The 26,156-nt window shown below is 39.1% G+C and overlaps 1 protein-coding gene across 1 annotated transcript in view; it reads right to left on the bottom strand.

Moving 5' to 3' along the window:
- The window catches only part of LOC115065364, a 130,868-nt gene that overhangs the window by 19,279 nt on the left and 85,433 nt on the right, over positions 1–26,156 (bottom strand). Inside the window, exons 56-68 of the mRNA XM_029546147.1 lie at positions 25,557–25,661; positions 19,661–19,714; positions 18,972–19,076; positions 15,788–15,841; positions 13,220–13,321; positions 12,215–12,268; positions 10,968–11,072; positions 10,221–10,274; positions 8,992–9,093; positions 6,022–6,075; positions 4,148–4,252; positions 3,246–3,296; positions 2,256–2,360 (exon numbers count right to left, since the gene is read on the bottom strand). Of these exons, the coding sequence (XP_029402007.1) occupies positions 2,256–2,360; positions 3,246–3,296; positions 4,148–4,252; positions 6,022–6,075; positions 8,992–9,093; positions 10,221–10,274; positions 10,968–11,072; positions 12,215–12,268; positions 13,220–13,321; positions 15,788–15,841; positions 18,972–19,076; positions 19,661–19,714; positions 25,557–25,661 (1,050 nt within the window). The remainder of the gene's footprint in view (positions 1–2,255; positions 2,361–3,245; positions 3,297–4,147; positions 4,253–6,021; positions 6,076–8,991; positions 9,094–10,220; positions 10,275–10,967; positions 11,073–12,214; positions 12,269–13,219; positions 13,322–15,787; positions 15,842–18,971; positions 19,077–19,660; positions 19,715–25,556; positions 25,662–26,156) is intronic.

Here is a 26,156-nt window from a genome sequence, read left to right as displayed (position 1 = left end):
AAAAAAAAAAAAAAAAAAAAAAAAAAAAAAAGATACATACACATAAATGATCACACCCTAAGTCAGTGGTTCTCAACCTTCCTGATGCTACTACGACCCTTTTATATAATTCCTCATGTTGTGGTGATCCCCCAACCATAAAATTATTTTCATTGCTATTTCATAACTGTAATTCTGCTATTGTTATGAATTATAATATAAATATCTAAGAAGCAGGGTGTCTGATATGCACCCCCCAAAGCGTCACAACCTACAGTTTGAGAACCACTGACCTAAGTGTACTTTGCAACCTAATTTAGTTTTCTGGTGTTTACAAATAGGACAGTTGAGAAAATGTGTTTATTTTTAATACTCTTTATGCATATATATGATGTATGTCGACATTAGTCAGTTCTACAGGTTTTAGTTAAGAATATTGATTTTTAAATTTATTTTTAAATGAAACCAAGTAAAGCAAAACTGTCTTTCACCTACAGGGAGAAAAAGGGTACAAAAATAAGTACTTTAAAAAGTACCCAGTATCCTTGTTAATTAGAGAAATTTAAGTTAAAGGCCTTTTGGGATAGGATGACTAAACGTCCCCACCCTGACAGCAGGGGCTGGGGAACTTAGCTCAGTAGCAAAGTCTTCACCTAGCACAGATGTGAGCCTGGGTTTGCTCCCCAATATCACCGCCCCCGCCCCGCCCTGCCCCCAAACTGATAACACCAAATGCTGGTAAGGAGGTGAAGATAAATGGAACTCTTCAGCATTGTTGAGACAGGAGTACAGAATGGTATATCTATGTTTGGAAAATACCTGTCAGCTTCTGGTAAAACTGAAGACTGTGGCACAGTATTTCCATTCTTGAGACGTTTACCCGAAGGAAAAGGAAGCTCACATCCACACTGTCTAATGTCCGTGGCAGCTTCACACGTGATAGTAAAGTGTGTAACACCTCTCTCTCATGCCACATGCAACCTTTGAGATGGGGCTGATCCATTCCTCGCTAAGAAGCTGCACCGACTGGAGTACGGTCTTGCAGCTCCTCTGATGATGACATTAGTGAGAGCAGAGCTATGCGACTTTGCGGTCACATGGTCACGTCCCATAAAGGATGCAGTTTTTTTCCTCCCTGTCTGTTAAAGGGTGTTTTAACATGGCTCTCAGCACTCATGCTGTGGGGGCAAGCATATAGGAGCTGAAGCAGGAAAAACCCATGGGGTGTCTGCTTGGAGAGAACCAGAGTCTGTCCCAATCGCAATCCAATGGCTAGCTAAAGGGAAAAAAAGCCCCAAACTTCTAATAAGTGGATTGATTGAAATGAAATATCAAATTCCCAGATCACATGTAATTAAAGTCGCTCTGACAAATAAAAGGAAAGTACACATACAGTATGAAGCAGTATGAAGCATGGGCACCATGTGTCGGAGATCCACTGCATGCTACTGCAAAACCACTGCAGTTCACACCATAGAGTCTCAGTCTGTGCCAAGGCGTTCCTGACAGCTTTCATTGCTGCTGTGCCCATGCCTAAGGTACAGAGAGCACCCATGGTGCACAAAACTAGGGCTGCTCCTTGGTGAAGCTAGCTCCACGAGGCATGCTCAGAGTACCTCAGGCTTATGATGTGTGAGTTTGAGTTCCTACTTGGCCTTCAGAAATCTTTTACCACCACCACTTTTTTGCAACCCCCACACTCATTCACATTCCCTCTATTAAGGTCATGACCCACAGTTAGGAAGCTGTGCTTCAAATTGCCCACCACAGACTTTCTCCGAGGATTCCACGTCAGGAGGCTGCTTACAGACTGGATTCACTTCAGTTAGACTAGAGAAGGAACACTGAGGCCATCCGCTCAGGAGCTGGCCAAGGAGGGGATTGAAGTCTGAGAATCACCAATCTCTCTACCTTACATGAGAAAAGATTGAGGCCAGATGTCCTGGTGCACACCTTTAATCCCAGCACTGGGAGGCAGAGGCAGGTGGATATCGGTAAGTTCCAGGCTAGCCTGGTCTTCATACACAGTGACACTGTCTCAAAAACAAAATGAAAAAGAGTAAAAATGAGCTAGGTTGCAGGAAGTGTGTGTGGAGTGTCAGGGGGCACTTAAAGTCCTCTAAAATGTGCTCAAAGCTGGCTAGAGAGAGGATGTATGTGATCTTCCTTTGAGCCCAAGTTTTCAGAATGCCTTTTTGATGCCAAGTAAGTACATATGAAAATAAGCTTTTATGATTAGCTTTTTCTGAGAGCTTGATAATAGTCAAAATTCTTACCATCAAGTTGCAGAGTTTTTTTGAGATCCTCAGTCTCCCTTTGAGTGAGATTCACACCCATGTTCCCCAGAAGTGTGCTCAGTCCACTGGAATCTACCTTCCCATCTTGTGCAAAGAGAGAGACAAACAAAAGTTAGTGTCCCTCAAGTGGGGAGGAAACTTACAATTCCTTAGGATTATGGCCTGTTGTTTGTATTTTAAAAACCAGAGACTAATGAAAACAATTATTGGCAGACTCTAACAGAGAGCCAGAGCTTGTTCATCCAATGGTTGTGAAGAGACCCACCTCAGAAAGCTGGTGGTGACAAAGTTACAGCACGGTGACAATCTGCCCATTGTTTCTAATTAATTTTGCTTTGCTTTTGTTGTATTTATAATTAACTTCTATTATATTAAGGATGCTGGGATCTGAGCCCCATTTGGAAGCATCTGACTTAAAATTTTACTGACTTTTAAGTAAGTGAAAATATCAGTGGTCATCAGATGGCATATGGATCTGTCCGAGCCTGTGATCTTGGCGTGAGGGAGTGGCATGCGGGGGTGGGTCTCCCCTCTCGGCTTCCCAGGGGATGCTTGTGTGCCTCCACTTTCATCTTTCATGGAGCCTTCATCATTTTTTTACTTTTTCACTTTTGGCATGGATGTCAGGTTAACAGCCTCTGCAGTGACTCAGGTAATTCAAGGAATAGTAATTCCCCTGTTTCTTACGGCTGTGAAACTTGGAGTTTTATATTTCTTATTCTGTTGAAGCCTGAAAAAACTGCACGAGGGCACAGACATTCTTTCCAAGTTACACAGAAAGAATTTACTGGGTAAGTATAGTTGGATGTATAACATATGTATAAAACATGTAGTATAATATATATTATAAAGTATAGTATGGATGTATGAGTACTAGGTGGAACATTCACGGTTTAATCACGAGGAAATGGCATAGATGACAAGCAGAGTGGTCTCAGAAACATCCGCTTGGCTTCGTGTCCCTCTTACCTTTAACGATTGTCATACTATCCATTAGCCTTCTCAGATAGACCTTTCCATCTGAAGGAAAAAGAACATGTTCAGATCACAGGAGGCCATCACTGAGCTTCAAAAAGCAGTCATTTTTAGAAAGACTTTCTTTGTAAAGTGTTCAAGGCTTCTCTGATCTACTAATAATGAAACTATGTGGATTGTGTGGACTGTTCTACTTTATTGACATGCCACAACACATATTTTTTTCTTTCGTGGTACTTTTTCAGTTTCCATGTAGACCACCCCTTACCTTCCTTTTTCCTCATATACCGTTAGCTAAATATTAGATGGTTCAGTGGAATAAAAATAAAAATACAACTGAACTTCTACAATAGTATAATTATCTAATAGTGTATAGCATATTATTATATAATAGTGTAATTATCAGTTTTCTAACTAAGGATTAAAAGGCATTGATACTCTTTTAAGGTATATAGATTATATATCCTTTATTCAGCTGTCTGGAAACTGAAGTCCTCTGGCCTTTTCTTGATTTGAGGATACTTCAAATATATATAGTGCGATATCTTGAGGATGGATGCAAATTTAAAAGTAAAATTTATGTTTCTTATTTAGCTTATATACCTAGGCTGAGAAAGTTTTATATAATATTTTCAGCTGTCTAAAATTCCATTATGATCTATCATATGAAGTCACGTGGATTTGTCCACTTGTGGTAGCACCTTGGCACTTGGACAGTTTTATGTACCGAGTTTTGGACATTTGTATGGGGCTGGCCAGGTTGCAAGATCATTTAAGACTATATAACATAGGTCACTTATTGTTATTTGGCAAGCAAGCAAACAGACATTTGTAGACATTTCCACAGTTTAACAATAAGACTCTTGTGTGGATTATATTTTGGTCCAAGTACTTACCATCAACTGGCACGTTGTTCATTAGTTTAAGGAACTCTGAGTCTGAAAGCTCTATTCCCATTTCTTCAAGCATTTTATCCACCTTACTGACATCAACTTCGTTTCCTACAGATAAAAATGGTAACACATGAAAGGACTACTTAATTATTACAGATGATATGAGATCTTGCACTCAATGGCATAATGAAGGTAGGTAAGTCTTATCTGGGCATGTCTAGTTCTGGCAGAAAACGGAAGTGTTGGCTTCGACTCTGGTAACAAAGACAAGAATAACAAAGTATTTTGCAATAGCTTGTTGTGATTTTTGCTTGTGAGAGCTTACCAGTGGGTAATGCAATTTTATCTTTCTAGTATTACTACTATAGTGGGAGGTTTTTTTTTTTTTTTAACTAAATGTATTTGAATGATTTATAAAAACTCCTCATAAGATTATAGGACTTGCTAAAAGTATGGAGTCACTTGATATGCACTCACTGATAAGTGGATATTAGCCGAGAAACCTAGAATACCCAAGATACAATCTCCAAAACACAAGAAAATCAAGAAGAAGGAAGACCAACACGTGGATACTTCATTCCTCCCCAAAATAGGGAATAAAATACCCATGAAAGGAGTTACAGAGACAAAGTTTGGAGCTAAGAAAAAAGGATGGACTATCCAGAGCCTGCCACACCCGGGGATCCATCCCATAATCAGCCACCAAACGCAGACACTATTGCATATGTCAACAAGATCTTGCTGAAAGGACACTGATATAGCTATCTCTACTTCCATCATAAAGAATAACGTTGGGTTACTTGCAGGAAAGTGAACGGAACTGGGGATCCTTAGTGAACTAAGACAGTGTCACAAAGACCAGTCTCTTATTTTCTCTTCCATGTGAAGTAGACAGGAGGGTTGGAAGTTGACAGGACAGCTGTATGGACTCAGGGCAGCTGCAGTTGCCTCCCCAAGACCAAGCCAGTCAACATTCCAGCATGCAGGCGGGGCGGTGAGCCCCCACTCCTAGCTGAGGAGTCCAGCATGCAGGNGGGGGAGGTGAGCCCCCACTCCTAGCTGAGGAGTCCAGCATGCAGGCGGGGGNGGTGAGCCCCCACTCCTAGCTGAGGAGTCCAGCATGCAGGNGGGGGCGGTGAGCCCCCACTCCTAGCTGCGGAGCTTCTGACAGCTGCTGGCGGTTGGGGGGAAGGAAGAGTCGCTTCTTTAAGGGGAGACTCCAGGCTCAGATGCATGGCCTATTCCCTCCAATAGACAGGCAGCACAAACAGACTCAGGACGTCAAGGGAGGAGTTAATGGGAGGAGTGGTATAAGTTCCATGAGAATTAAAACCGTGTAACTTTAAAAAGAGAACAAACCGAGGAAACTGGCCTTTTCTAGGCCAGGTGTGCTGTCAACTTTTTTTTTTTTTTTTACTTTGACTTAAGCAATCTTTAAAATACAAATTATTCTTTCACTGAAGCATACGTTTCAACTTCAGATTTTAAAAGGCCCAAGCCCTCTCTGAAAAAAAAATCATTAAATCTTAAAATCTTATGTAATTTTTGTATGAGATTGAAATATATATTTAATAATAATAATAATTTTATTTGTTTACATTTCAAATGATATCCCCCATCCCCTCTGACCTCTCCTCCTCCCCTTTGCCTCTTGAGGGTGCTCCTCTACCCACTCACCCACTCTCTCCTCACTGTTCTAGCATCCCCCTCTGCTGGGGCATCAAACCTCCCTAGGACCAAGGGCCTCCCCTCCTACTGATGAAGATTGAGTATATATTTATTACCTGGGATTCTCCCAAAAATGTCTAGTTCAAGAATAAAATTATTTTCCTACAAAATAAATTACAGACATATCTGTTTGCTAACTTTCCACTTACCTGTAATTGATTCTATTTGATCCACCAATTTTCTCAGCTCAACTTCCTTTTGGCCTGATCAGTTAAGCAGAAGGGAATAATCATATAGATTCAGAAAACTGTACACCTCAGGAGATCCTTTAGAGTTAAGGTTAGCTATGTACCAAATAACCAAGAAAATAAATCTAATTAAAATGATCTGACATTTAATAGTAGACAATAAATAAAGATACTCTAAAAATGTTTGAACAAAAGGCAAATTGTGAAGTAAACTTGTTTCACACGACAATTGAAGCTATGACTCTAGTTGTAATCCTTAGTGAAGGGACTGTAGCCAGCTCAAGTGTGGCAAACACGGCTCTGGCAAGCCTTGCCCCTTTCTCTCATCCCCTCTCTCCTGCTGAACCTGTCAGATTACATCCTAAAGCCAGCCCCCAAGGAACATCCTAAAGCCAGCCCCCAAGGGACATCCTAAAGCCAGCCCCCAAGGGACATCCTAAAGCCAGCCACCAAGGGACATCCTAAAGCCAGCCACCAAGGGACATCCTAAAGCCAGCCACCAAGGGACATCCTAAAGCTAGCCACCAAGGGGCATCCTAAAGCCAGCCCCCAAGGGACATCCTAAAGCCAGCCCCCAAGGGACATCCTAAAGCCAGCCACCAAGGTCTATTCCCTTATTTGCCACTTCTTCCTCCTGAGGCTGACTACCAAGGTCCAGCTATCAAAGTACTGAGGTCCAGTAATCAAAAGCCCCCTCTGGCTCACCTAATTAACATGCCTAATTAAAATTAAACACCTCATCCTAACACAGGGTTTCCCCTTGTACCTTCATAATCCTCCTTTTGCCTATGGTCTGTCTCCTTTCTCTCCAGAGCCACCCTTTGTCCTCAAGGACAAATACTCCTCCTCCCTCTCGCTTGTCCCCTCCCCCTTCTCCCTCATCCTGTATTTCCTGTTCTTGTCTCCTGTTTCCTGCTGTCCCTCTGTGCAAATACATCGCCTTTGTGCTGAGACCTTGGTCTTGGGGTTCTTGAGCCAATACTTTCTCCTTAGTACAAAAGTTAACAAATACTGACTTCTGGAAGTGTTGGCTTGTGAGTTTCTGGCAAATTCTATTTTTTTTTTTTTTTTTTTGGCTAAGGTATTCATTGGAGTTTGAAACAAAACAAAAATAGTAATATTTTTATTCTTCAGTTATTCATGAGAGTATGTTGTGGACATATTTTAAGTAGCTTTTCTTAGAATTGAGCAGTTCTTTTTTTACTTCTGGAAGTCATGGCTTTTTCAATATTTGCAAAGACTGCTATCTTGTATCGTCACACGCTGACAGAAATGAAGAGGCTGATGCTAAGCAGGAACGTTTGGTAGGACGCAGCAGGGACCACTGGAGTGGTCAATTTACTGACTGCTCAAGCCAACTGCTTGGTATGAGGCTAGCCATTAGCTCACTGTATCATTTGTATTCACCTTAAGTTAGAATAATCAAGTTAAAATTATAATACACACGTTGTATAAAATTTAAAATAACTACACAAGTGTCTAAGGAACAGGTGTTTTTCCTTTCCCTCTTCTCACTCCAGTTACCAGGGTCCTCTAGTAATGAGTTAGTGAACTGCCTCTCAGAATGATCATGGGTCTAAAATGTATGCTATGTGCATTACTCTTAAGAGCTGTTATTATCATTACTAATAATAGCTAATAATCCAACAATAACCAACTAATAATATTATTAATCATTAGGAATAATAATCAACACCAATTGAGTTATTTAGATTAATCAAGTAGTTATTAGTTGTTACTAATAATTACTAACACTAACAATTACTTATAATAACTAATAGTTAATGCCACGTGTCTTCCTCTGTTCCCTTCACCCTATTGGACACAGAAGCACACTGCTGATGTGGCTGGCTGCTGTGGTGCTGGAGATCCAACCTCAGGCCTTCATGTTTGCCCGGCATGCCCTTTACTCACTGAGCCACATCTGTAGCCCCAGGACATTTTTTTTTAAATTTAAGATTTATTTATTTTATTTTATATCTATGAGTTTTTTTTCCAGCATGTACATATGTGGACTTCATGCACGCCTGGTACCTGCAGAGGCCGAAAGAGGGTGTTAAACCCCCTAGAACTGACGTTATGGATGGTTATGAGGAGCCGTGTGGGTGTGTGGAATTGAACCTGGGACCTCCCTGGGAGCCACAGGTGCTCTAGACTACCATGCTACCTCTCCATCCCTCCATTTTTGTTTTCTGAGAAAGGGAAACCAAATGTAGCCTAGCCTGACCTCGAACTCACAATTCTCCACCTGGAAACAAGTTCCTAGGTTCTGCGATTACAGCTGGGCACCATCACACAGATTGGATACATTGTATCACTATCAGTGAGATATAGGTCAGTTAGAAAAATCAGGCTGCACATCCTGTTTTTGTAAAGCCAAACAATAACTCTTACTTCATCACTGGCATCCAACTCTATTATGGGATGTAGAGAGAGAGAAATTGAAGGAGTGTAAATTTTTAAAAATTTTATCTATCCATCTAACCTATCTAATCTATCCATCTATCTAATCTAATCTAATCATCTAATCTCTATCTATCTATCTATCTATCTATCTATCTATCTATCTATCTATCTATCTATCATGTCTGCAGGTAGTGCGCATGTACCAAGGTGCACATATGGAAGTCAAAGGACAACCTGTGGGATTTATTCTCTCCTTCTATTATGTGGGTCCCCGAGGCTGAACTTACATCCCCACAGTTAGTGACCAGCATCTTTACCCACTGAGCCATCTTGCCTGCTCAGATTATGGGTTTGACAAAAAAAAAAAAAAAAGGACACATCTCATTTGTTTCATTAGAAGTTCTTCTGAAAGCTATTAAAAATCTCTTTTGGACTAAGAGTGAATGGAACCTCAAAGCAGTCGTAGTTAATCCTGCAAGCTCAACTTCTATTTAAAGGCAGGCAGGCTCTTCTTGCGCCACTCACCGTCTTTCAGAGCATCCTTCGCCAGGTCAAGCTCCTCTTCTGTGAGCTTGATGTTCAGGGCTTCCAAAGCAGCATCCAGATTATTCACATCAACCTTCCCTCCTGGTGAAGCCGAAAGAAGACAGAGAAAGCACGGTGGTTCTTAAGTGTTCTAAAGTGCACGCACGCTATGATGTTTAACACACTTTACTACTTAATATGTGCTGAAAAAGATAATGTTTCCATAGTCCAGTGTAAGTGCCAATACTTAAAAACAAAAAAAACCCAAAACTACATGTAACAGGCTTTTAAAAAACTCCAATCCAAAAGGTTAAGAGCAGGGTTAAAATTTTAATCTATTTATTTATTAAAAGCATCTACACATGAGAATGTGAGCCAGGGCAGAAATTACATAAGAGCACCAATCAATAAAGTTGAGAGAGAGAGAGAGAGAGAGAGAGAGAGAGAGAGAGAGAGAGAGAGAGAGAGAGAGATTTAATTTGTTTCCTAAACGGTTTCAGATTATTTGTTCTAGTTATCGTTTCCCCTCTTTCCTTTTGTTGTCTTCTTCCTCTTCCTCTTCCTCTTCCTTTTCCTCTTCCCTTCTAAGATACCCACTAAAGGTCCAAGAGTTATTTATTTAATGTGTGTGTGTGTGTGTGTGTGTGTGTGTGTGCATGCGTGAATGTGTGTGCCTGTGTATCACCCACATAGATATATTTACTATGGTGTGCAAGTGGAGGTCAGAGGACAGTGTATGGAGGCCACGTGCCTCTTTCCATTATGTGTTTCCAGGACCTTGAACTCAGTTGTCAAGCTTGGTTGGCAGCAGGCACCTTTACCCACCTCTGAGCCATCTTGCCCACCCCCTTTCATCTTATATTTCCTTTCCTCCCCTAACCCCCAGACTTCGTTTGTTCTGAGACCAAGTGTCCCTGTGTAGTCTGGAACTCAATGTGTACTCCAGGTTGACAGTAAAACTTGCAGTGATTCTTGTGCTTCAGCCTCTGAGTGCCAGGATCATCACCATAAGCAACAACCATTGCTTTCTCTATGCATTTCCACTCTTATAATCTTTTTGTAGGGAAAGCTTGTAAAATAAAAGGCAGCAGAAAGCTTCCTTGTCGAATGCGAACTATTATTAGGAAAAGATATTCTCCAAGAAGCAAAATAAGTCTTTACATTGTACTAATGCAAATGCAAGCTCAACGGAGGAGGGCAGTTCAAATGCTATACTTGTTCCTACTCACGTTTACTATCCTTCACAGTTCTCAGCAATCTGTTTTGAAACACCTTTCCATCATCTGTAAAGAGAGGCAGAAATTTAGCTCCCTAGATCACTGACATGAGGCGCCAGCAAAGCATTACATATGACATGACTGTAGCAGGATGCACTTTAATGAGATGCCATCAACAGTGACCTTTCAAGGTCACTCCACACTAACTTGAAATGTAAATATTTTCCATTCTCATAAGGTTATCTATTCTTTGGTGTTATAGTCATTTAAGAATTTCATTCTTCCATGCTGCAATACAGTAAGATATTTAGGGGCTAGAGAGATGGCTCAGTGGTTAAGAGCACTGGCTAGTCTTCCAAAGGTCCTGAGTACAATTCCCAGCACCTACACAGCAGCTCACAACTGTCTTTAACTCCTGTTCCAGAGGATCTGACGCTCTCACACAGACATGCATGCAGGAAAAACTCCAATGCACTCAAAATGAAAATAAATTAAAAAGATATAGAAAAAAAAGATATAGAAAACACCCTGTCTTTTTATACTTTTGCTGCTCTAGTCTTCAGGTGACAGTGTGCTAGTGACTCTCAAATGGTGTCTGAGGAGGTGACAGCAATTTACTGTCAAGTAAAAAGTGCCTTGGCAGCAGCTTATGGAATTTTTTCAAAGACTCACTGAGCCAAGGTCCCTGGAAGGTATCTGCTGCTTCAAATGAGACGCGTGGCATGACTTATGTGGCAGGAGACATGTAGCATGACTTACTGTCAACGGGCAAGTTTTTCAGGACTTTCTTCAGTTCCTTGTCAGAAAGCACAATCCCCATATTTTTAAGTTCATGTTTTATGTCATTGAGGTCAAGTTTTTCTCCTTTAAAAAGATAGACATTCATAGATAAAATATTAGGGAATAATCAAATTATTTTTAATCATCTACAAATGTGCTTCTGCTACAACTCTTCTAATACAAGCAGGAAAGAGAAGGAGATGTGAAATCTTCCAACAGAAATATTTCTGTCATGAATTTAAGGCAAAATATATCTCTTAGTATTTGTAGATCACATGATCCTACTGATGGAAATGGCACCAGAGGGCACAGAATGACTAGATAATTTTTCCAGAGATTTAGGATAATACTAGCTTGTGCATGATAAAATGCACTATTAAAGATATGATATATCTCCTCTACTTTGTTAGAACTTTATATTGTTTGTAAAATATTATTTATATCTTTTAAAATGCCTTATTCTCATATTAACTATCTAGTTCTGATGTTGGTAAACAAGGACACCAGTTTCTTGGAAAAAAGTAGCAAAAAAAGTAAGACATTATAGAAAATAGACATTTTTTGCTTTACTTTATAAAATAAATAATAAAATTGTGGGCTAGTGATGTAAATATTTTATCAAGAGGAATATTAAAAATACATGCACCTTAAGCCAGCAAGATTTTGCTGACATAACCTTGATATAGCTGTCTCTTGTGAGACTATGTCAGTGCCTGGCAAATACAGAAGTGGATGCTCACAGCAATCTATTGGATGGAGCACAGGGCCCCCAATGGAGGAGGAGCTAGAGAAAGTACCCAAGGAGCTGAAGGGGTCTGTAACCCTAAAGGAGGAACAACATGAACTAACTGGTAATCCCTGAGTTCGTTTCTCTAGCTGCATATGTAGCAGAAGATGGCCTAGTTGGCCATCATTGGGAGGAGAGGCCCTTGGTCTTGCAAAGATTATATGCCCCAGTACAGGGGAATCCCAGGGCCAGGAAGTGGGGGTGGGTGGGTTGAGGAGCAGGGTGAGGGGAGGGTATAAGGGACTTTCAGGATAGCATTTGAATTGTAAATGAAGAAAATATCTAATAAAAAATAGTTTAAAAATGAAAGAAATGCATGTTGCTTAAAAGTTAAAAAAAAAAATGCACCTATCAGGTATTATCACACCCCAGAAAATACTGCTAAAAGATTGAGTGTAAAACATAATTTGTTTAAAAATAATTCATGACAAATTCTTACCAGTAAAAGCTTTTAATTCTTCTTGCAACATTTTCAGAGGCACTTTATTATCAGCTATAAGAAAGAAACATATCTTGAAGCTCAAAATATGATACAAAATAACATATGAGCACTTTTCCTTCTCCTAAGGTAATAATCTAAAGCCATGTTTCCTATAAATTACAGCAGGGGTTCTTGTTAAGCATTTAATTTAGTCACCCAATATATTTATTCATTATATATAAAAAGCAAGAAACAGAAGAATTTAAATAGAAAATAAACTTGTTTCAAAAAACTGTGTCTTTTGCCATGTTAAAGAGCAAATCTCATAATTGATAATGAAAAGATAAAATTCAAAAGTATCGATGTTCTAGAGGCCAGTTTTCCTGTCCCCAAATTTAGAGTGTCTTTCTGACCATGTCACTAGCACTCAGGATCGACTTCTCAAGTGCTTTAATACTGGCCCTGTCTTCCCTGCTACTACTCTTTTTCCCTAGAAGAAGCTCATTTATTTCTTCATTTCTAGACCTAAATGACTGTAAAGCCAAAGGCTCAGATGTCAGTAGATCTGGGCACATGGCTGCATTCCCTGTACTTGGGAGGTGGAGGCAGGAGGTTCGAGCATTCTTGGGCAGCCTGGGTTACATAAAAGTCTGGTGAGTTTTGTCAACTTGACATAAGCTAGAGTTTCTCAGAAGAGGAACCTCAACTGAGAAAATGTCCCCACCAGAATGCCTAGAGGTGAGTCTGTAGGGCATTTTTTTTTCATTAAAGATCGATGTGGGAGGGTCCAGTCCGGGCCAATTCATCCTGAGTGATATAAGAAAGTGGGCAGAGAGGACCACGAGGAGCCAGCCAGATGAAACGGTTAAGATGAGATCCTCCCCCCCCCCAATTGCTTTGGGTCATATCATTTTATCACAGCAGTAGAAACATAACTAAAATACATAGCAAGTTCCAGGCTTTCCCGAGTTAGATAGCAAGATCACAATCATAAATAAAGTTAATGGTAGCCAACACACTTACCACTGATGGGCAAGTTTTTTAACAGATCGTCCAGCTCTGCTTTGGTCAGCTTGACTCCCATGCTGCCTAGAATGTTTTCCAGGTTTTTTATATTGGTGTTCTCTACTCAGAAAAAGGCAGGATGAGGAGAAGAAAATTATTAACTCAAATTTGTAGTCCCCAAAGGTATCTTTCCTTAGAGATATACTCCCTTTGAAAATCTGAAGGAAGCTATGGATCTGATTTTATATCTCCAAGGATTTCATGTGTTTATCAACTGTATTAAGATCTTAGAGATGGGCCCAACAGAAGGTCTCAAATGCTCATGAAATCCATTTTGTTTCATATTGAAAGAAATGCTCTGAATCATGATTTTGCTTTTCACATAGAAGCCATACTTTATTGAATAAAATACATAAGGGATATAGTATTATATGTGGTTTAAAATAAGTTAGTACCTAAGACACTTTGACTTTATGCCATTCATCAAATATTTCATATCTATTTTGTTCTGCAGTTATATGACATGTATCAATCTATATTGGCTATCCACACTTTGCTTTTTAAGTATATTTTTATTTTATGTGCATTGGTGTTTTGCCTTTAAGTATGTCTGTATGAGGGTGTCTAGTCCCTGGAACTGAGTTACAGTCAGTCATGATCCATCATGTTTGTACTAGAAATGGGTCCTCTGGAAGAATAGTCAATGTTCTTAATCACTGAACAATCTTTCCAGCTCCATACACTTTGATTTTTATAGCATAACAATATACCATGGAACTCATATATATTAGTATAAGCAAACATTAAAAACCCAGCTTCCTATTGGACTGTCTGGAAAGTCATCAATTGCCTCAATTATAGGTCACAAAAATGGTATGTTAACTCACTAGGGTAGCAAAAAAGGACAAGTTTTTAATAATTTGCTTTAAATATTTGCTCCATTTATACCCAAGTTAGAGGAAAATTTAGATTAATTTGGAAAAGAATCTGTGTACAAGTTGGTATGTCATCAACATGCAATAGTTACTATGTTCCCCTATTCTTCCATTTTCTCCCTTTCTAACTTCTTTTCTTACATAACTATTGAATTTTCTTCATCTCTTGGCTCCTGACTATCCCATAGGATTCTCATGTGGATCGAGGATAGACAGACATTTATTAGCCTGTAATTCCTATGCTGTGAACAAACTCCTGATCCTTACTCATCACTTCAAGTATGCCAGTTTGAGTGTGGTTTTGCTTGTAACTTAAACATTTGCCACCTAGATTTGAACAGGTCTGATAACATCCCTTTTGTGACTTAAGACAGCTTTGCTTACATGCATTTATAACTTTGAGGACTTCGAGGAAATTGTAATTGTAAATGTAGCATTCGATGGTTGTTGTTTAGCTACTTGAGATGTGGTAAAGTTTAAAAGCCTCAGTGGCAGCCTTGAAAGGGTCCATATTTCGTGTTTGCTAAGGAAACCAGGCTGGAGCTGGGCTCAAGCCTAAGTCTAGAAAAACAAGAGAAGGTCAGAGAAAGCTGAGCCTGCAGTCACATCAAGTCTTCCCATCAAAGTTCTAGCTCTGCCAGAAAGTGGGATCTGAGATTAAAAACAGGGACGTTTTATAGGGAGTCTTGCTGTCTCGGTCAAGTCAGTATAGTCACCCCATCGGTGTCTCTTTTGGGTCTTAGGTAACAGACTCCACGCTTTTTAATTTTTTTGTTTTGTTCCCATATACCTCTAAAGCATTTCTGAAATTTCTAAGTAATTTAACAAGGAACCTTGTTTTCTCAGTTTCTAGGAGCCATCTTCGCAGTAAGTTCGAATGCACACCTTGCATTCAAGCCTGAGCTACAGGAACATGTCTTTGTGTCAGTAAACTTCCTCACATGCCACGCTGTACTCTGCTACAGCACTCTCAAGAGCCTTTCCTAGATGTTTTCCAGTTCTCACCAGCACATATTTGGCTGGTCCTGTAGTTCCTTACAGGAACGATCGCTTCCCTGCTTAGCTGAGCTAGTACTTTCCCGGTTGGTTAGAGCTGACGTTTGACTGTGTGCAGAGTAGCTAGGCAGGAAAGGAGTCTTTTAAGGCAGTTTTCCCCTAATGAAGCTTCTACAGGGTTTATGGGAAAGGAAAGAAGCATCTATCCTCTAATTAGGAGGAACCATGCACTTTCAAAAACTAGAAGTTCAGGGGGGACTGGAGTCATCTTTTCATTTTGAGGCAGTGTCTTGCTGTGTAGGCCAGGTTGGCAGCAAACTTATAATTCTCCTGCCTCTGCCTCCCAAGTGCTGAGATTACAAGGATGTGCCACCATATTCAGCTTCAATTGTGAAGATTTTAGACAGTATTTCTGTTTATCTTTATTGTGTTAACCAAGAGAAGACACCTGTGAAAATTATTTTAGAAAATAAATATGTCTCTACCAAGATATAACACTAAAATGTTACTACCAAGAGTCTAATTTTAAAGTCCGGTTTAAGCAGATGTTTATAAAATGGAGCAAAGCAACAGAATCACCACAGCAATTAAGGCCAGCGGTGAAGCATTATAATAGAACCAACAAAAAGCCTTAGGTGGCCAGGTTCCTGCTCACCTGTAACGGATTTCACTTTTTCCATCACTTGCTGTAGATCAGCATTCCCCTTTTCTGTGTTTAACAGAAACACACAATCAAGAATGTGAGCCCAGAAAACAGATACAGGTCATGGATACATAATGAAATCCAGAAATATTCAACTCACATTGTAATTCTGACACTTCTCAAGCATTTCTGGATTTTTAGAAATTATGCCATAATTGAGAATATCTGTTGGAAACTTGTTCTTTCTCCTTTAAACATTTATAATCTGGGGCCAGTGAGGTGGCTCAGCAGGTACTTGCTACCAAGCCTGAAGATCCAAGCTCTACTGCCAGGCCCCACATGGTGATAAAAAGAGAACTAACTTCCTACAAGCTGTCCTTTGACATCCACACATGTGCTGTAGCATGTGTGCCCAATCCTTCCCAATATTTTAAACACCCTATAATCATTCTAATTTGAATTACTTAATTAATTTTGAGTTTTGGAGATGAAGATCAGGGCCTAAGGCTCTGCTAGGTGCTCTGCCCCTGGGTTTCATCCCTAGGCCATCTGAGAGGACAAAGTAGATTCCCTACTATTTTCCCTATAACACATCTAACTTAAAATGGGTCACAGAACTAATGTAACATCTGTATACTTGAAACCACTACAGGATAACATGTCACGATATAGTCACAGGGGATAGCACACTCAATAGGACCAAAGCAAGACTTGACAAATGGAATTTGGCAGGATTAAAGAGATTCTGCATGGTGGAGGAAAACGTGAATAAGATTTAGCCCTTAGAATAAAGAAAATCATTGTCAGCCATTCATCTGCATAGAGAAATTTACAAAGCAAACAGAAAAGCAAACGAACAACTAATAGTTGGGCCAATGAGCAGGACAGTTTTCAAAGGAAGCACAAACTTTAAGTTCATACATATAAATGTGTTCAGCATCTCTAGCCATCAGAATATTACAAATCATTGAGATTTTCTGTCATTCAGTCAGAATGCCTATCATCAAGAAAACAAAAACAAATTCTGGAGAGTGTAGAGAAATTTTAATCCAGCAACATAGCTGCTCTGGCAAGAGATCACAACCAAGATCTAGACCTGTGTGATTGGCTGGAATGCAGACATGCCACACACTTTAATACCTCTGACTGGAATATAGATACACTCTTAGTACACATCTTTAAGGTAAAATTAGTTTGTAGAAGGAAACAGCCATGTTTGAAAGTAACATGTAAATGAGGGGCAGACAAAGTGATGAATCAGAGAAAGATTTGACTGAATGAATTAGAGATGGAATACCTCCAATTCTCACCAGAACAGCACAGAAAAGAGAAGCTATTTAAGAGCAGTGCAGGGAGAGAGAGTCAGTTGGTAGTCAGTGCTGTGAGTGCAGTGAAGTGGAGTTGAGTTTGTTTGTGAGTTCATGCAGTTCAGTGCAGGTCAGCAGAAGCAGTTGAAGCCAGAGAATAAGAAGGAGCCAGAAGATTAGAACAAATTTCCAGAGTTAGTTTGAGGTCAAGCCAAGCAGATCAATTCAGGGAGAAGCTGAGAGAAGCCTGGTTGTAGCAGTCAACTTGGAGAGAAGTTTGAGCCAGAACAGCTGAGTTGAACCAGTCAGCCAGAGTTCAGAAAGACTAGGAGGGTCAGCTTATTCAGCAGTAAGCCTCCAAGATGACAATTACATTGGTGAATTAAGATACTTTTAAAGGAGAGGATGTGGGGGAAGGGTGGATGAGGACCACATATAAACTGTTGGTGGTATGAAAATTATGGCTGTTTCTCAAAACACTGAAACTGGAGCTACCATATGGCCTAGCTCTACTACTCCTCAATGTAAGCCAGAGGGAATCCAAGTCAGTGTGCCACAGAGCTATCTGCCAACAGCATTTACTGCAGAGTTATTCATAACGGATAACTTAGGGAATCAGCCTGGGAGGCCACTAATCTATGAGTGAATAAAGGAAAGGTGGCTTTACACGAACAATGGAGTTTTAATTCAGACAAAAGAGCAAAAGCGCATCATGTGCAGGAAAGTGGATGGAACTGGGGATAATCATACTAAGTGAAATAAACTAGATTCAGCCAAATGTGTCTTTCTAGGCAGAAATTAGAAGCAACAAACACATGCACACACACACACACACACACACACACACATATATGTACACACACAGAGGGTAATGGAGGGGTGACTATAATCAGAGTACATGATATACATTATGAAATATTTCTATAATAAACATATTGTCCTTTTAAAAAGTAAAAACAATCAACATTGACCTGATGAGGTAATCATGAGAACTTATTCTTTCATGTGGATGAGCTGTCCAAGCATAGAGGAAGCAAGACAAAAACAGAGACAGTCAGAGTAAGAAATCCAGAAATGAGGCAGACAACAGAGGGGATGCTTCAGTAACAAAGAATCCCCCAGTAATATGCAGGACAACAGCTAAAATGACAGTGCGCATAGAGTTTTACACTTAGACCACTGCTTAACTTATGTGGTGCATTTACCAAAAGGAGTAGCAATAGACAGCAGATGGCCATGGGCAGCAGAACAAATATGATATAGTAAACATAAGCCTGAGCTTGAGCCCGAGCCCGAGCCCGAGCCCGAGCCCGAGCCTGAGCCCAAGCCAAAGCCTAAGCTAAGCCTAACCCTGGTTCTGCTACATACTTTAACCCAGCTTGCTTTATTATTGCTCCAACACTATACTTCTTACTCTCTTTATCTCTTCCTCTTTACTCTTTTTTCCCTTCCTTTTCTCCTTGTCTATCTTCCTTCTTTCCTCCATTTACTTCCTTTCCCCCTCATTTCTCTTTCCCTTCTTCCTCCTCTTCCTCCCCCTCTTTCACTCTCCTCCCTTCCTTTTCTCTCCTCTTCTCTCCCTCTATCCTTCCCTTTCCTCTTTACAAGGATTAAATGCAGGGTATTATGTATGCTAGATAAGCACTGAACCACTGCACTATATAGCCAGTCCTTCCTAATGTTTTACTAGTTCTGCTAGCCCTAGTCATTCTTGTAATCCACACAGAAATATATTAATTTTTGGTTATTTTTAAATTGTATACTATTACCTTAACATTGGAACATCCTTTAGGTTTTTAAATACTTATTCAATATTGATTATAATTTTAAGTATTTCATCATGTAGGAGAAAAAGTCAACAGATAACTTAAGTCCATCTTATTGCTCACCATCAGTTTCTAGGTTTTCTGTCACTTCGGCAAATTCCTCCATTGAGAGTTTGAACCCCATATTTTCCAAAGAAGTATGGAGGTTATCCTTTTTGATCTTCCCCACTTAGAAAAAAGATAGTAAAGCAACATTGGGAGAAAAGTCACGTGATAGTAAAATAAGAAAGACATTTTATCCACACTAAGCTTAAATAACTGTATTTCCAAAACAAAATTAGAGATTTAAAAATCCTTAAATTTCATGGTTTTGTAATGTTACATTTCAATAATGCTAAGGCCCCAAATAGATCTGTCCATTCAGATGTCTTAGTATAACATGGAAGACATATGTACTATGTTTTTAATTATTCTTACTGATTAAAGGACATGCTTAAATACTGTTAAATGTGGTACTAACTTTATTCCATTGTACAAAGTGCAAGGCCATTTTGTATTTGTGAGCTGTTAGTTATCTCTGTGGCTCATGGTACACTTCAATCATGCACAGCTCTTTGTTTTCTTTTTATTTAGAGGAAAAGTGGAATAAATATTAAAATATAATGGACTGTATGTCACTAAAACATATTACAACAGTAGATACAATGTACGCTCAGTGAGTTACCACTGTGTATTTTATGGGCTCCAGTCACTAGCTGGATGGCGTGAGGTCTAGAGGACGTGAATACTAAGCTTGTCCTAGGGTTCCTTACTTTTGAAATCCTTCATTTCCTTCAGTAGCCTGTTTCTGTACAACTTTCCAGTCTCTGTAAGAAAAGCCAGAAATTACGTTATGATAAATTTGAAACTAGCAAAATAATAAGAAATTAACAATAAAAACTCCAAACATTTAAAACTGTTGTTTGTAAACATCAATTACATTTTAAATATAATGAATAAATATGAATGAAAGCAATTCCAATTATAATAGCATTTGTAGAATAAAATATTCTAGAGTAAATTTCACAAAAGAGAACATTTACACTGAAAATTATAAGCATGACAGAATGAAAATTTCCAAGACCCTAACAAATCAACTGTGTCCAAATTCATTGCAATTATTACTTATTATTTTGCACATGGTGTTCTCCCTCAAACTGATCTGAAGATTCAATGTAATATAACAAAGTCCACACTAATTTGTTTGTGTAAGCTGAAGGGCCGATACTAAGATGCATTTGGCAAAGGGGCCTAAATAACCTTGAAAATGAAGGACAAGGGGGAAAACTCATGCTTTAAAACCTGAAGACTCACTACAAAGTAACAATAATCAGGGCCTGGGGTCTCTGGGATAACACGAACCATAGAGACAATGGAAGACAACCGATAGAAGTAATTCTTCAGGATGCCAACATCATTCAAAGGGAGAAGATAATATTTTCTTTTTTCTAGATTTATATAATTATTTCATATATGTGAGTATACTGTAGCTGTCTTCAGATACACCAGAGAGGGCACTGAATCCCATTACAGATGGTTGTGAGCCACCATGTGGTGCTGGGAATTGAACCTCTAGAAGGATCTCTAGAAGAGTAGTCAGTGCTCTTAACCACTAAGCCATCTCACCAGCCTGAGAAATGTTGTTACCAAAGGTCCAGGGAGAACAGAATATTCACTTGCAAGAGAAGGTCGTTGCTTAGGATTCTAATCTCATTCCCCTTCATCCCCACAAAATATGTCCCACACAGATCAAACACCTAAAAAGCCAAAACTCCTAAAAGGAATTTTAGTATAAACATTAGTATTTTTAAATTAGGTAATATTTTTAGATTTGACACCAAAAAACAGAAATAGTAATCATCCATTGTATATAACATAGATCGAATCCCATTCAGGCCTACCAGGCCCTCTAGCACCAGGTAATGATGAAGTAGATCAGCCATAAATACGAAATCTGCAAGAAGCTTCAGAGTTTCATAAAAAACACCATGTTAACAGCAGAGGTTTGAAGAACCCACAGGAGCAGACTGCCTGCTGAGCTTGCTTTGCAACTCAATCCAGCTGAAATGAAGGATGGGTCTGTGGGTTTTGCCTATATAAACGCAGAGCTAAATATTAAACTTTGAGCCTTGATCACTTGGCTTCATCCTTTTCTCACCTGCCTGGTTCTTTTTCATTTCCAGCCTCCCTTTCAGGTACCCAGTTTTCCATGGCTGCAGTGGATTCCTTTCAAACTGATAAAAATCATAGGTGACTGGAGAGGAACTCCTGAAGATCTTGGTAACAGACAGTAAGAAAGAAATCAGGAAGACTAACAAAACAAGTAACTTGTTTTGCTGGTCCCTCGGCATGAGAACAGCTCTGAGACTGATTGAGACATGGAAATGTTTTCATCCAGGACTTCAGCCACACATAGCAGATCAACAAAATTCTCAGGACTCGTCAGGCCATCCTTTTATATGGTGTAAGTGAAAATTTTTATTACAGTCTTGTTATACATCCAAACTAACTTATAAAGAAAGATAGATGCCTTTCACCTGCTCATATAAAGAGCAGAGAACCACCTGTAACTGCACTGTGCACACTGCACTTTCCATACATTTATTACTGTAGAAATGTATATTGCTTGTGAGCGTTTATATGTTTACAGAAGAAAAGGACCAGACACCAATGGAAGTAATATAGTTTTGACAAGATATACCTTTAAGGATGCTGAGATGCTGAGATATATTTTTTTCTGGCATCCTGCTTGATCCAACCTCAGACGGCCCTTATTAGCTAGCTAATTCATGAAAAAGCTGCTGACCCCAGTTGGTCCAGTCTTTCATACTGGAAAGTCAAGCCTTCCAATAAGCCTGCACTTTTACAGCACACAGAGACTGGACAGTAAACATTACAGCTAGCTTTCTTAAGACTGGCCTACATTCCAGTTTTCATGTCACCCCCAAAACAGCAGGAAGAAATTTCAAGAGAATGATGCCCCATATCCTGAAAGTTGGGTTGATTGGTTTTTGGTCACCTAATGAGTTTATCATCATTAAAAGAGGGGTTGGCTGCAAGCTGTTAAATGGTCATGGTCAAGGAGGAAACAAGGCTTAGGAGGTTAAATTCGGGAAGTGCTCGCTTTTGTTTTCTTCTATTCTTCTTTCTTCCTTATGTAGTAGGATAAGGGATAAAAGGAAAAAAAGGGGAGAGAAAGGATGAAAAGAAAAAGTGCAATATAGGAATGATAAGAAAGGGTAGATTATTGAGTCTACTTCTAGACCAAAGAGCATTAACAAATCAAATATTTTACATTTGGTATGGACTTTGTATATTGACAGATTAATGTTATATTTTGTTAAAACATACTATTTATGTTTCAACTCTTGTTTAATTATTTAAAATGAGATGTTAAGTTCTAGTCATTTTGAAAGCTTTTATTACAAACTGTTTAGGATAATTAAGTAATACAAGTTAGCCAGTTAATCAAACTCATGGTCATGTTAGATACAAGTTTAGTTAATGACAGAAATATGTTTCCTAGGCTAAACAGATAGTAAATAGCTAGATATAAACGTTTGTCTATTCAGATATACTATAGATAAATAGAAGGCCTTCGAAAACCTCAGAGATCCACATAACATGACATTTAAGATGTTTTGTTAATAAACAGATTTTTTTTTGACATTGAAATATATAAGATCTCGGTAGTAACACCTTTCTAGTTCAAAGTAGCTGATGAGCATTGAAGAGCCTCCGTGTAGAGTTTGTTTCAAATGTGGCAAGCTGCCACTGGGTAAGAAACTGTCTTGCTTCAACTGCTGATGGTACGCTGTCCAAACTGGACAAGAACTGAGATGCAGGGAAGTAGACTGTAAAGCCTTGCAAGGACAAGGTAGGCCCCTCAAAATTCCCGTTTCTCAAAATAGTCTATTAAACATTCTGGGCCCAGAAGGCTGAAGACAGATGCTCCAATGTTATGGAGCAACTTGGGGGGACTGCTCAGGCAGTCAACTACTCAGTCACTTCTATAGTTTTGGACGTTGCTAGCTCTGCACTTCCTGCCTACTCAGGTAATATTTATCCTTCTCAAGTTTCTGATGGGGTGAAGACTAGATCGTTGTAGTCTCACAATAAAAGCTTAAGTTGTTTTGGATTTAAGAACATGTTTTTGGGCATAAGAAGATGTTTTTAGATTGATAATACAAGTTATGATAGAAAATGATTTAGGTGCAAAACTCTGAACTCAGACAGATAGAATAGATAGTAGAGTGCTTTCTCCTAAGTTGCCATTTATAAACGGACTAGGTACTGTGAATGCAACTCTTACATAATGGTTTTCACAATTGTTCTTATTATATACAGTTTATTATTGTAAGAGAAAGATTTTATTGGACTAAAAGGGGGAGATGTTGGTGTTGGTCTTGCGCAGTGTATATTCAGATGCTGGACTCTGTGCCTCAAAATTGGGTTGCAGTTTGGACATAGGCATTATATTGACCAATGTGCTATAAAGAATGCTCCCCAATAATCTTTGATTGGTGACTAAAAGGCTGGAGTCTATTACTTGGCAAAGAGGATAGGAAGGCAGTACTTATTATTGAGCGGATTATCTTAGGGATGACCTTGAGGGAGAGAGGAGGGAGAAGGAGAAAAGAGAAGAGAAGAAGGAGGCTGTCATGAGGCAGGATGGACCATGAGAAGGGACTGTAAGCATGTGGTCAAGAGACACTAACCCCGAGGACACACACAGAACAGAGAAGACTCAATTGGCAAGGAACAGGGCATTTACCTGGTTATTGATGGCCTAGTCAGGTTAGAATGGTTCAGAACCTACCTGATCACTACCGTGCCTGCAGCTTGTTAATCACATCTGATGTCTCACTGTTGTTTACTCGGGAGCTAAATGGGATAGAGTGGGGCAGAACCCACCCCCTAAAATTACTATAATACTTATACTCTGCCAGTGGGAGTGTAAAGTAGTGCAGTCACTTTGGAAGGTAGTCTGGCTTTCTTTAAAAAAAGAAAGATTTATTTTATTATTTATTTAATCTCTCTCTCTCTCTCTCTCTCTCTCTCTCTCTCTCTCTCTGTGTGTGTGTGTGTGTGTGTGTGTGTGTGTGTGTGTATGCAGATAAGAAGGAATCAGATTCCCCCAGAGATGAGTTACACATGGTTTGGATCACATTATAGGGATAATCGCTTGTGTACTGTGTGGAAACATCATCTATCAATAAAAAAGCTGATGTCCCTACTAGCAAAAGGCAGGAACTACAAGGTGGGAGTTCTGGTATGGAGATTGGAACTATGGGAAATAGTCAGAGGTGAGGAATTTGTCACCCAGACTTGTATGAAACTGAGAAGAGGTAACCACCATGTTGCAGACATAGAATAGTTTAAATGGGTTAAATAAGTTAAGAGCAAGTCAGGGAACGAGCCTAGCAAATGGCCACAAGCATTGTTAATAAATAATAAGCCCCTGAGTCATTATTTGGGAACTGGGGTGTGGGTGGAAAATCTCACGGTTACATACATGATGTGGATGCTGAGAAATGAACTCTGTTTTTTTTCAAAGAGAAGTTTTAACTACTAAGTCATTTCTTCAGCCCCCAGACTGGCTTTCTTTAACCATTAAGTAAAAAGTTACTATATGGCCCAGAAATTTTGCTTCTAGAAATGTCTTAGAAAAGTTAAAACATATATCAACACAAAAACTTGTATGTGAATACTTGCCCAAATACGGAAATAATTAAATACTCATTTACCAATGAACAGATAAGTAATAAATAAAATGTGATATTTCTATTATGCAAGATTATTCAGTATCAAAGTATTGGTACACAATAAGACACTATGCAATCCCATTTGTAGGAACTGCTTGCAGTAGGTAAATCGATGAAGATGGGTTAGTGGCTGTCCTAGTGGTATAGAAGAATTGGGGATAAGGAATGACTGGCACTAAGTGTGGTGTTTCTGCATGGGGATAACAGAAGTACTCTCAAAATAACAATTGTGATGAGTACACATCTGTAACCACAGGGAACACCATCAGATCATACACTAGTTATTGTATATGTGTGGGTGTTTTGTCCACTCAAATGTCTCCTCACCATCTGCATGCCTGGTGTCTGAAGGGGTCAGAAGAGGGTGTTAATTCCTTTAAAACAGAAGTGACAGACAGTTGTGATAGCACTATGTGTGTGCTGGGAACTAAGCCCAGGTCCTCTGGAAGAGCAGTCTGTGTTTTTAATCACTGTGTTAGCTCTCTAGCTCCACCACGCCTTTCACTGGATTAATTATTTAGCATATGAGTTATTCTCAGTAGAGTTTAACAATATTCTACCTGAACTTTTCATCTTTAACAATGAAATCAACAATCTTTCTCAATATGCTAAATATGTCTAATAAGTCTATTACATCAACAGGTAAATATACATTTGTTTTTTTTAAATTCTGATGTTATTTTTAGTTTCTTCCATTTTTTTTTTAACCATGTGAGCTCCTTAATGGTATGGACACAGGAAACAAAAACATGTGTCAAGGGCTGCCTGGTTTCTTAAACATCAACACTGATAGTTTTCATATATATTTCTAATCTTTAAAATCATTCTTTAATTCTTTACAACAATTAAAAATGAAATTTTGATGAATGAAATTCAACCTCACAAGATGCTTCCATGGACTTACCATTGAAGGGCAACTTTTTCATGAGTTCCTCCAGCTCCTTGTCCGTGAGCTCGATATCAAGGTTCTCCAGGACACCTGGTACATCACTGGCCTCAATCTTCTCCCCTGTCAAAGGAGACTGGCTAAGGACCACAGTTCAGACTATGTTCATCGTGGCTAACAAAAAGAGTTTCCTTATCATTAAAAGTATCCCTATTTTCAGGTCAAAGATGAAAGTGAAAAGAAATAATTTAAAAACTATTGCAACAATAAGCTTGTTAGGCGAAATTTATATTCATGATCCAAATAAGCTACTTTTACAGTGAGTGAAATCTGATAAAGTTAATTTGTTACATTTATTTTTTAGTGTGTGTGTGTGCGTGTGCGCGTGTGCGCATGTGTGTATGGTATATGCCATTATGCAGGTGTGGAGGACAAAGGATAACTTGGAGGAGTTGATTTTCTCTTTCCACCATGTTGATCCTAGGATCTGAACTCTTCATTCTGCAAGGCAGCATGCACCTTTTCTTACTGGGCCACCTCATCAGGCCTAATTTAATTTATAAAAAAGATACTTTGATAAAATTTTCTTCAAAAATAATTTCTAGACTTATTTATTTG

Source organism: Mus pahari, chromosome 14, assembly GCF_900095145.1.
Source record: "Mus pahari chromosome 14, PAHARI_EIJ_v1.1, whole genome shotgun sequence".
NCBI classification, from domain to species: domain Eukaryota; kingdom Metazoa; phylum Chordata; class Mammalia; order Rodentia; family Muridae; genus Mus; species Mus pahari.
Note: the sequence above shows the minus strand (reverse complement) of the source record. Positions and strands in the feature narration are given on the sequence as shown.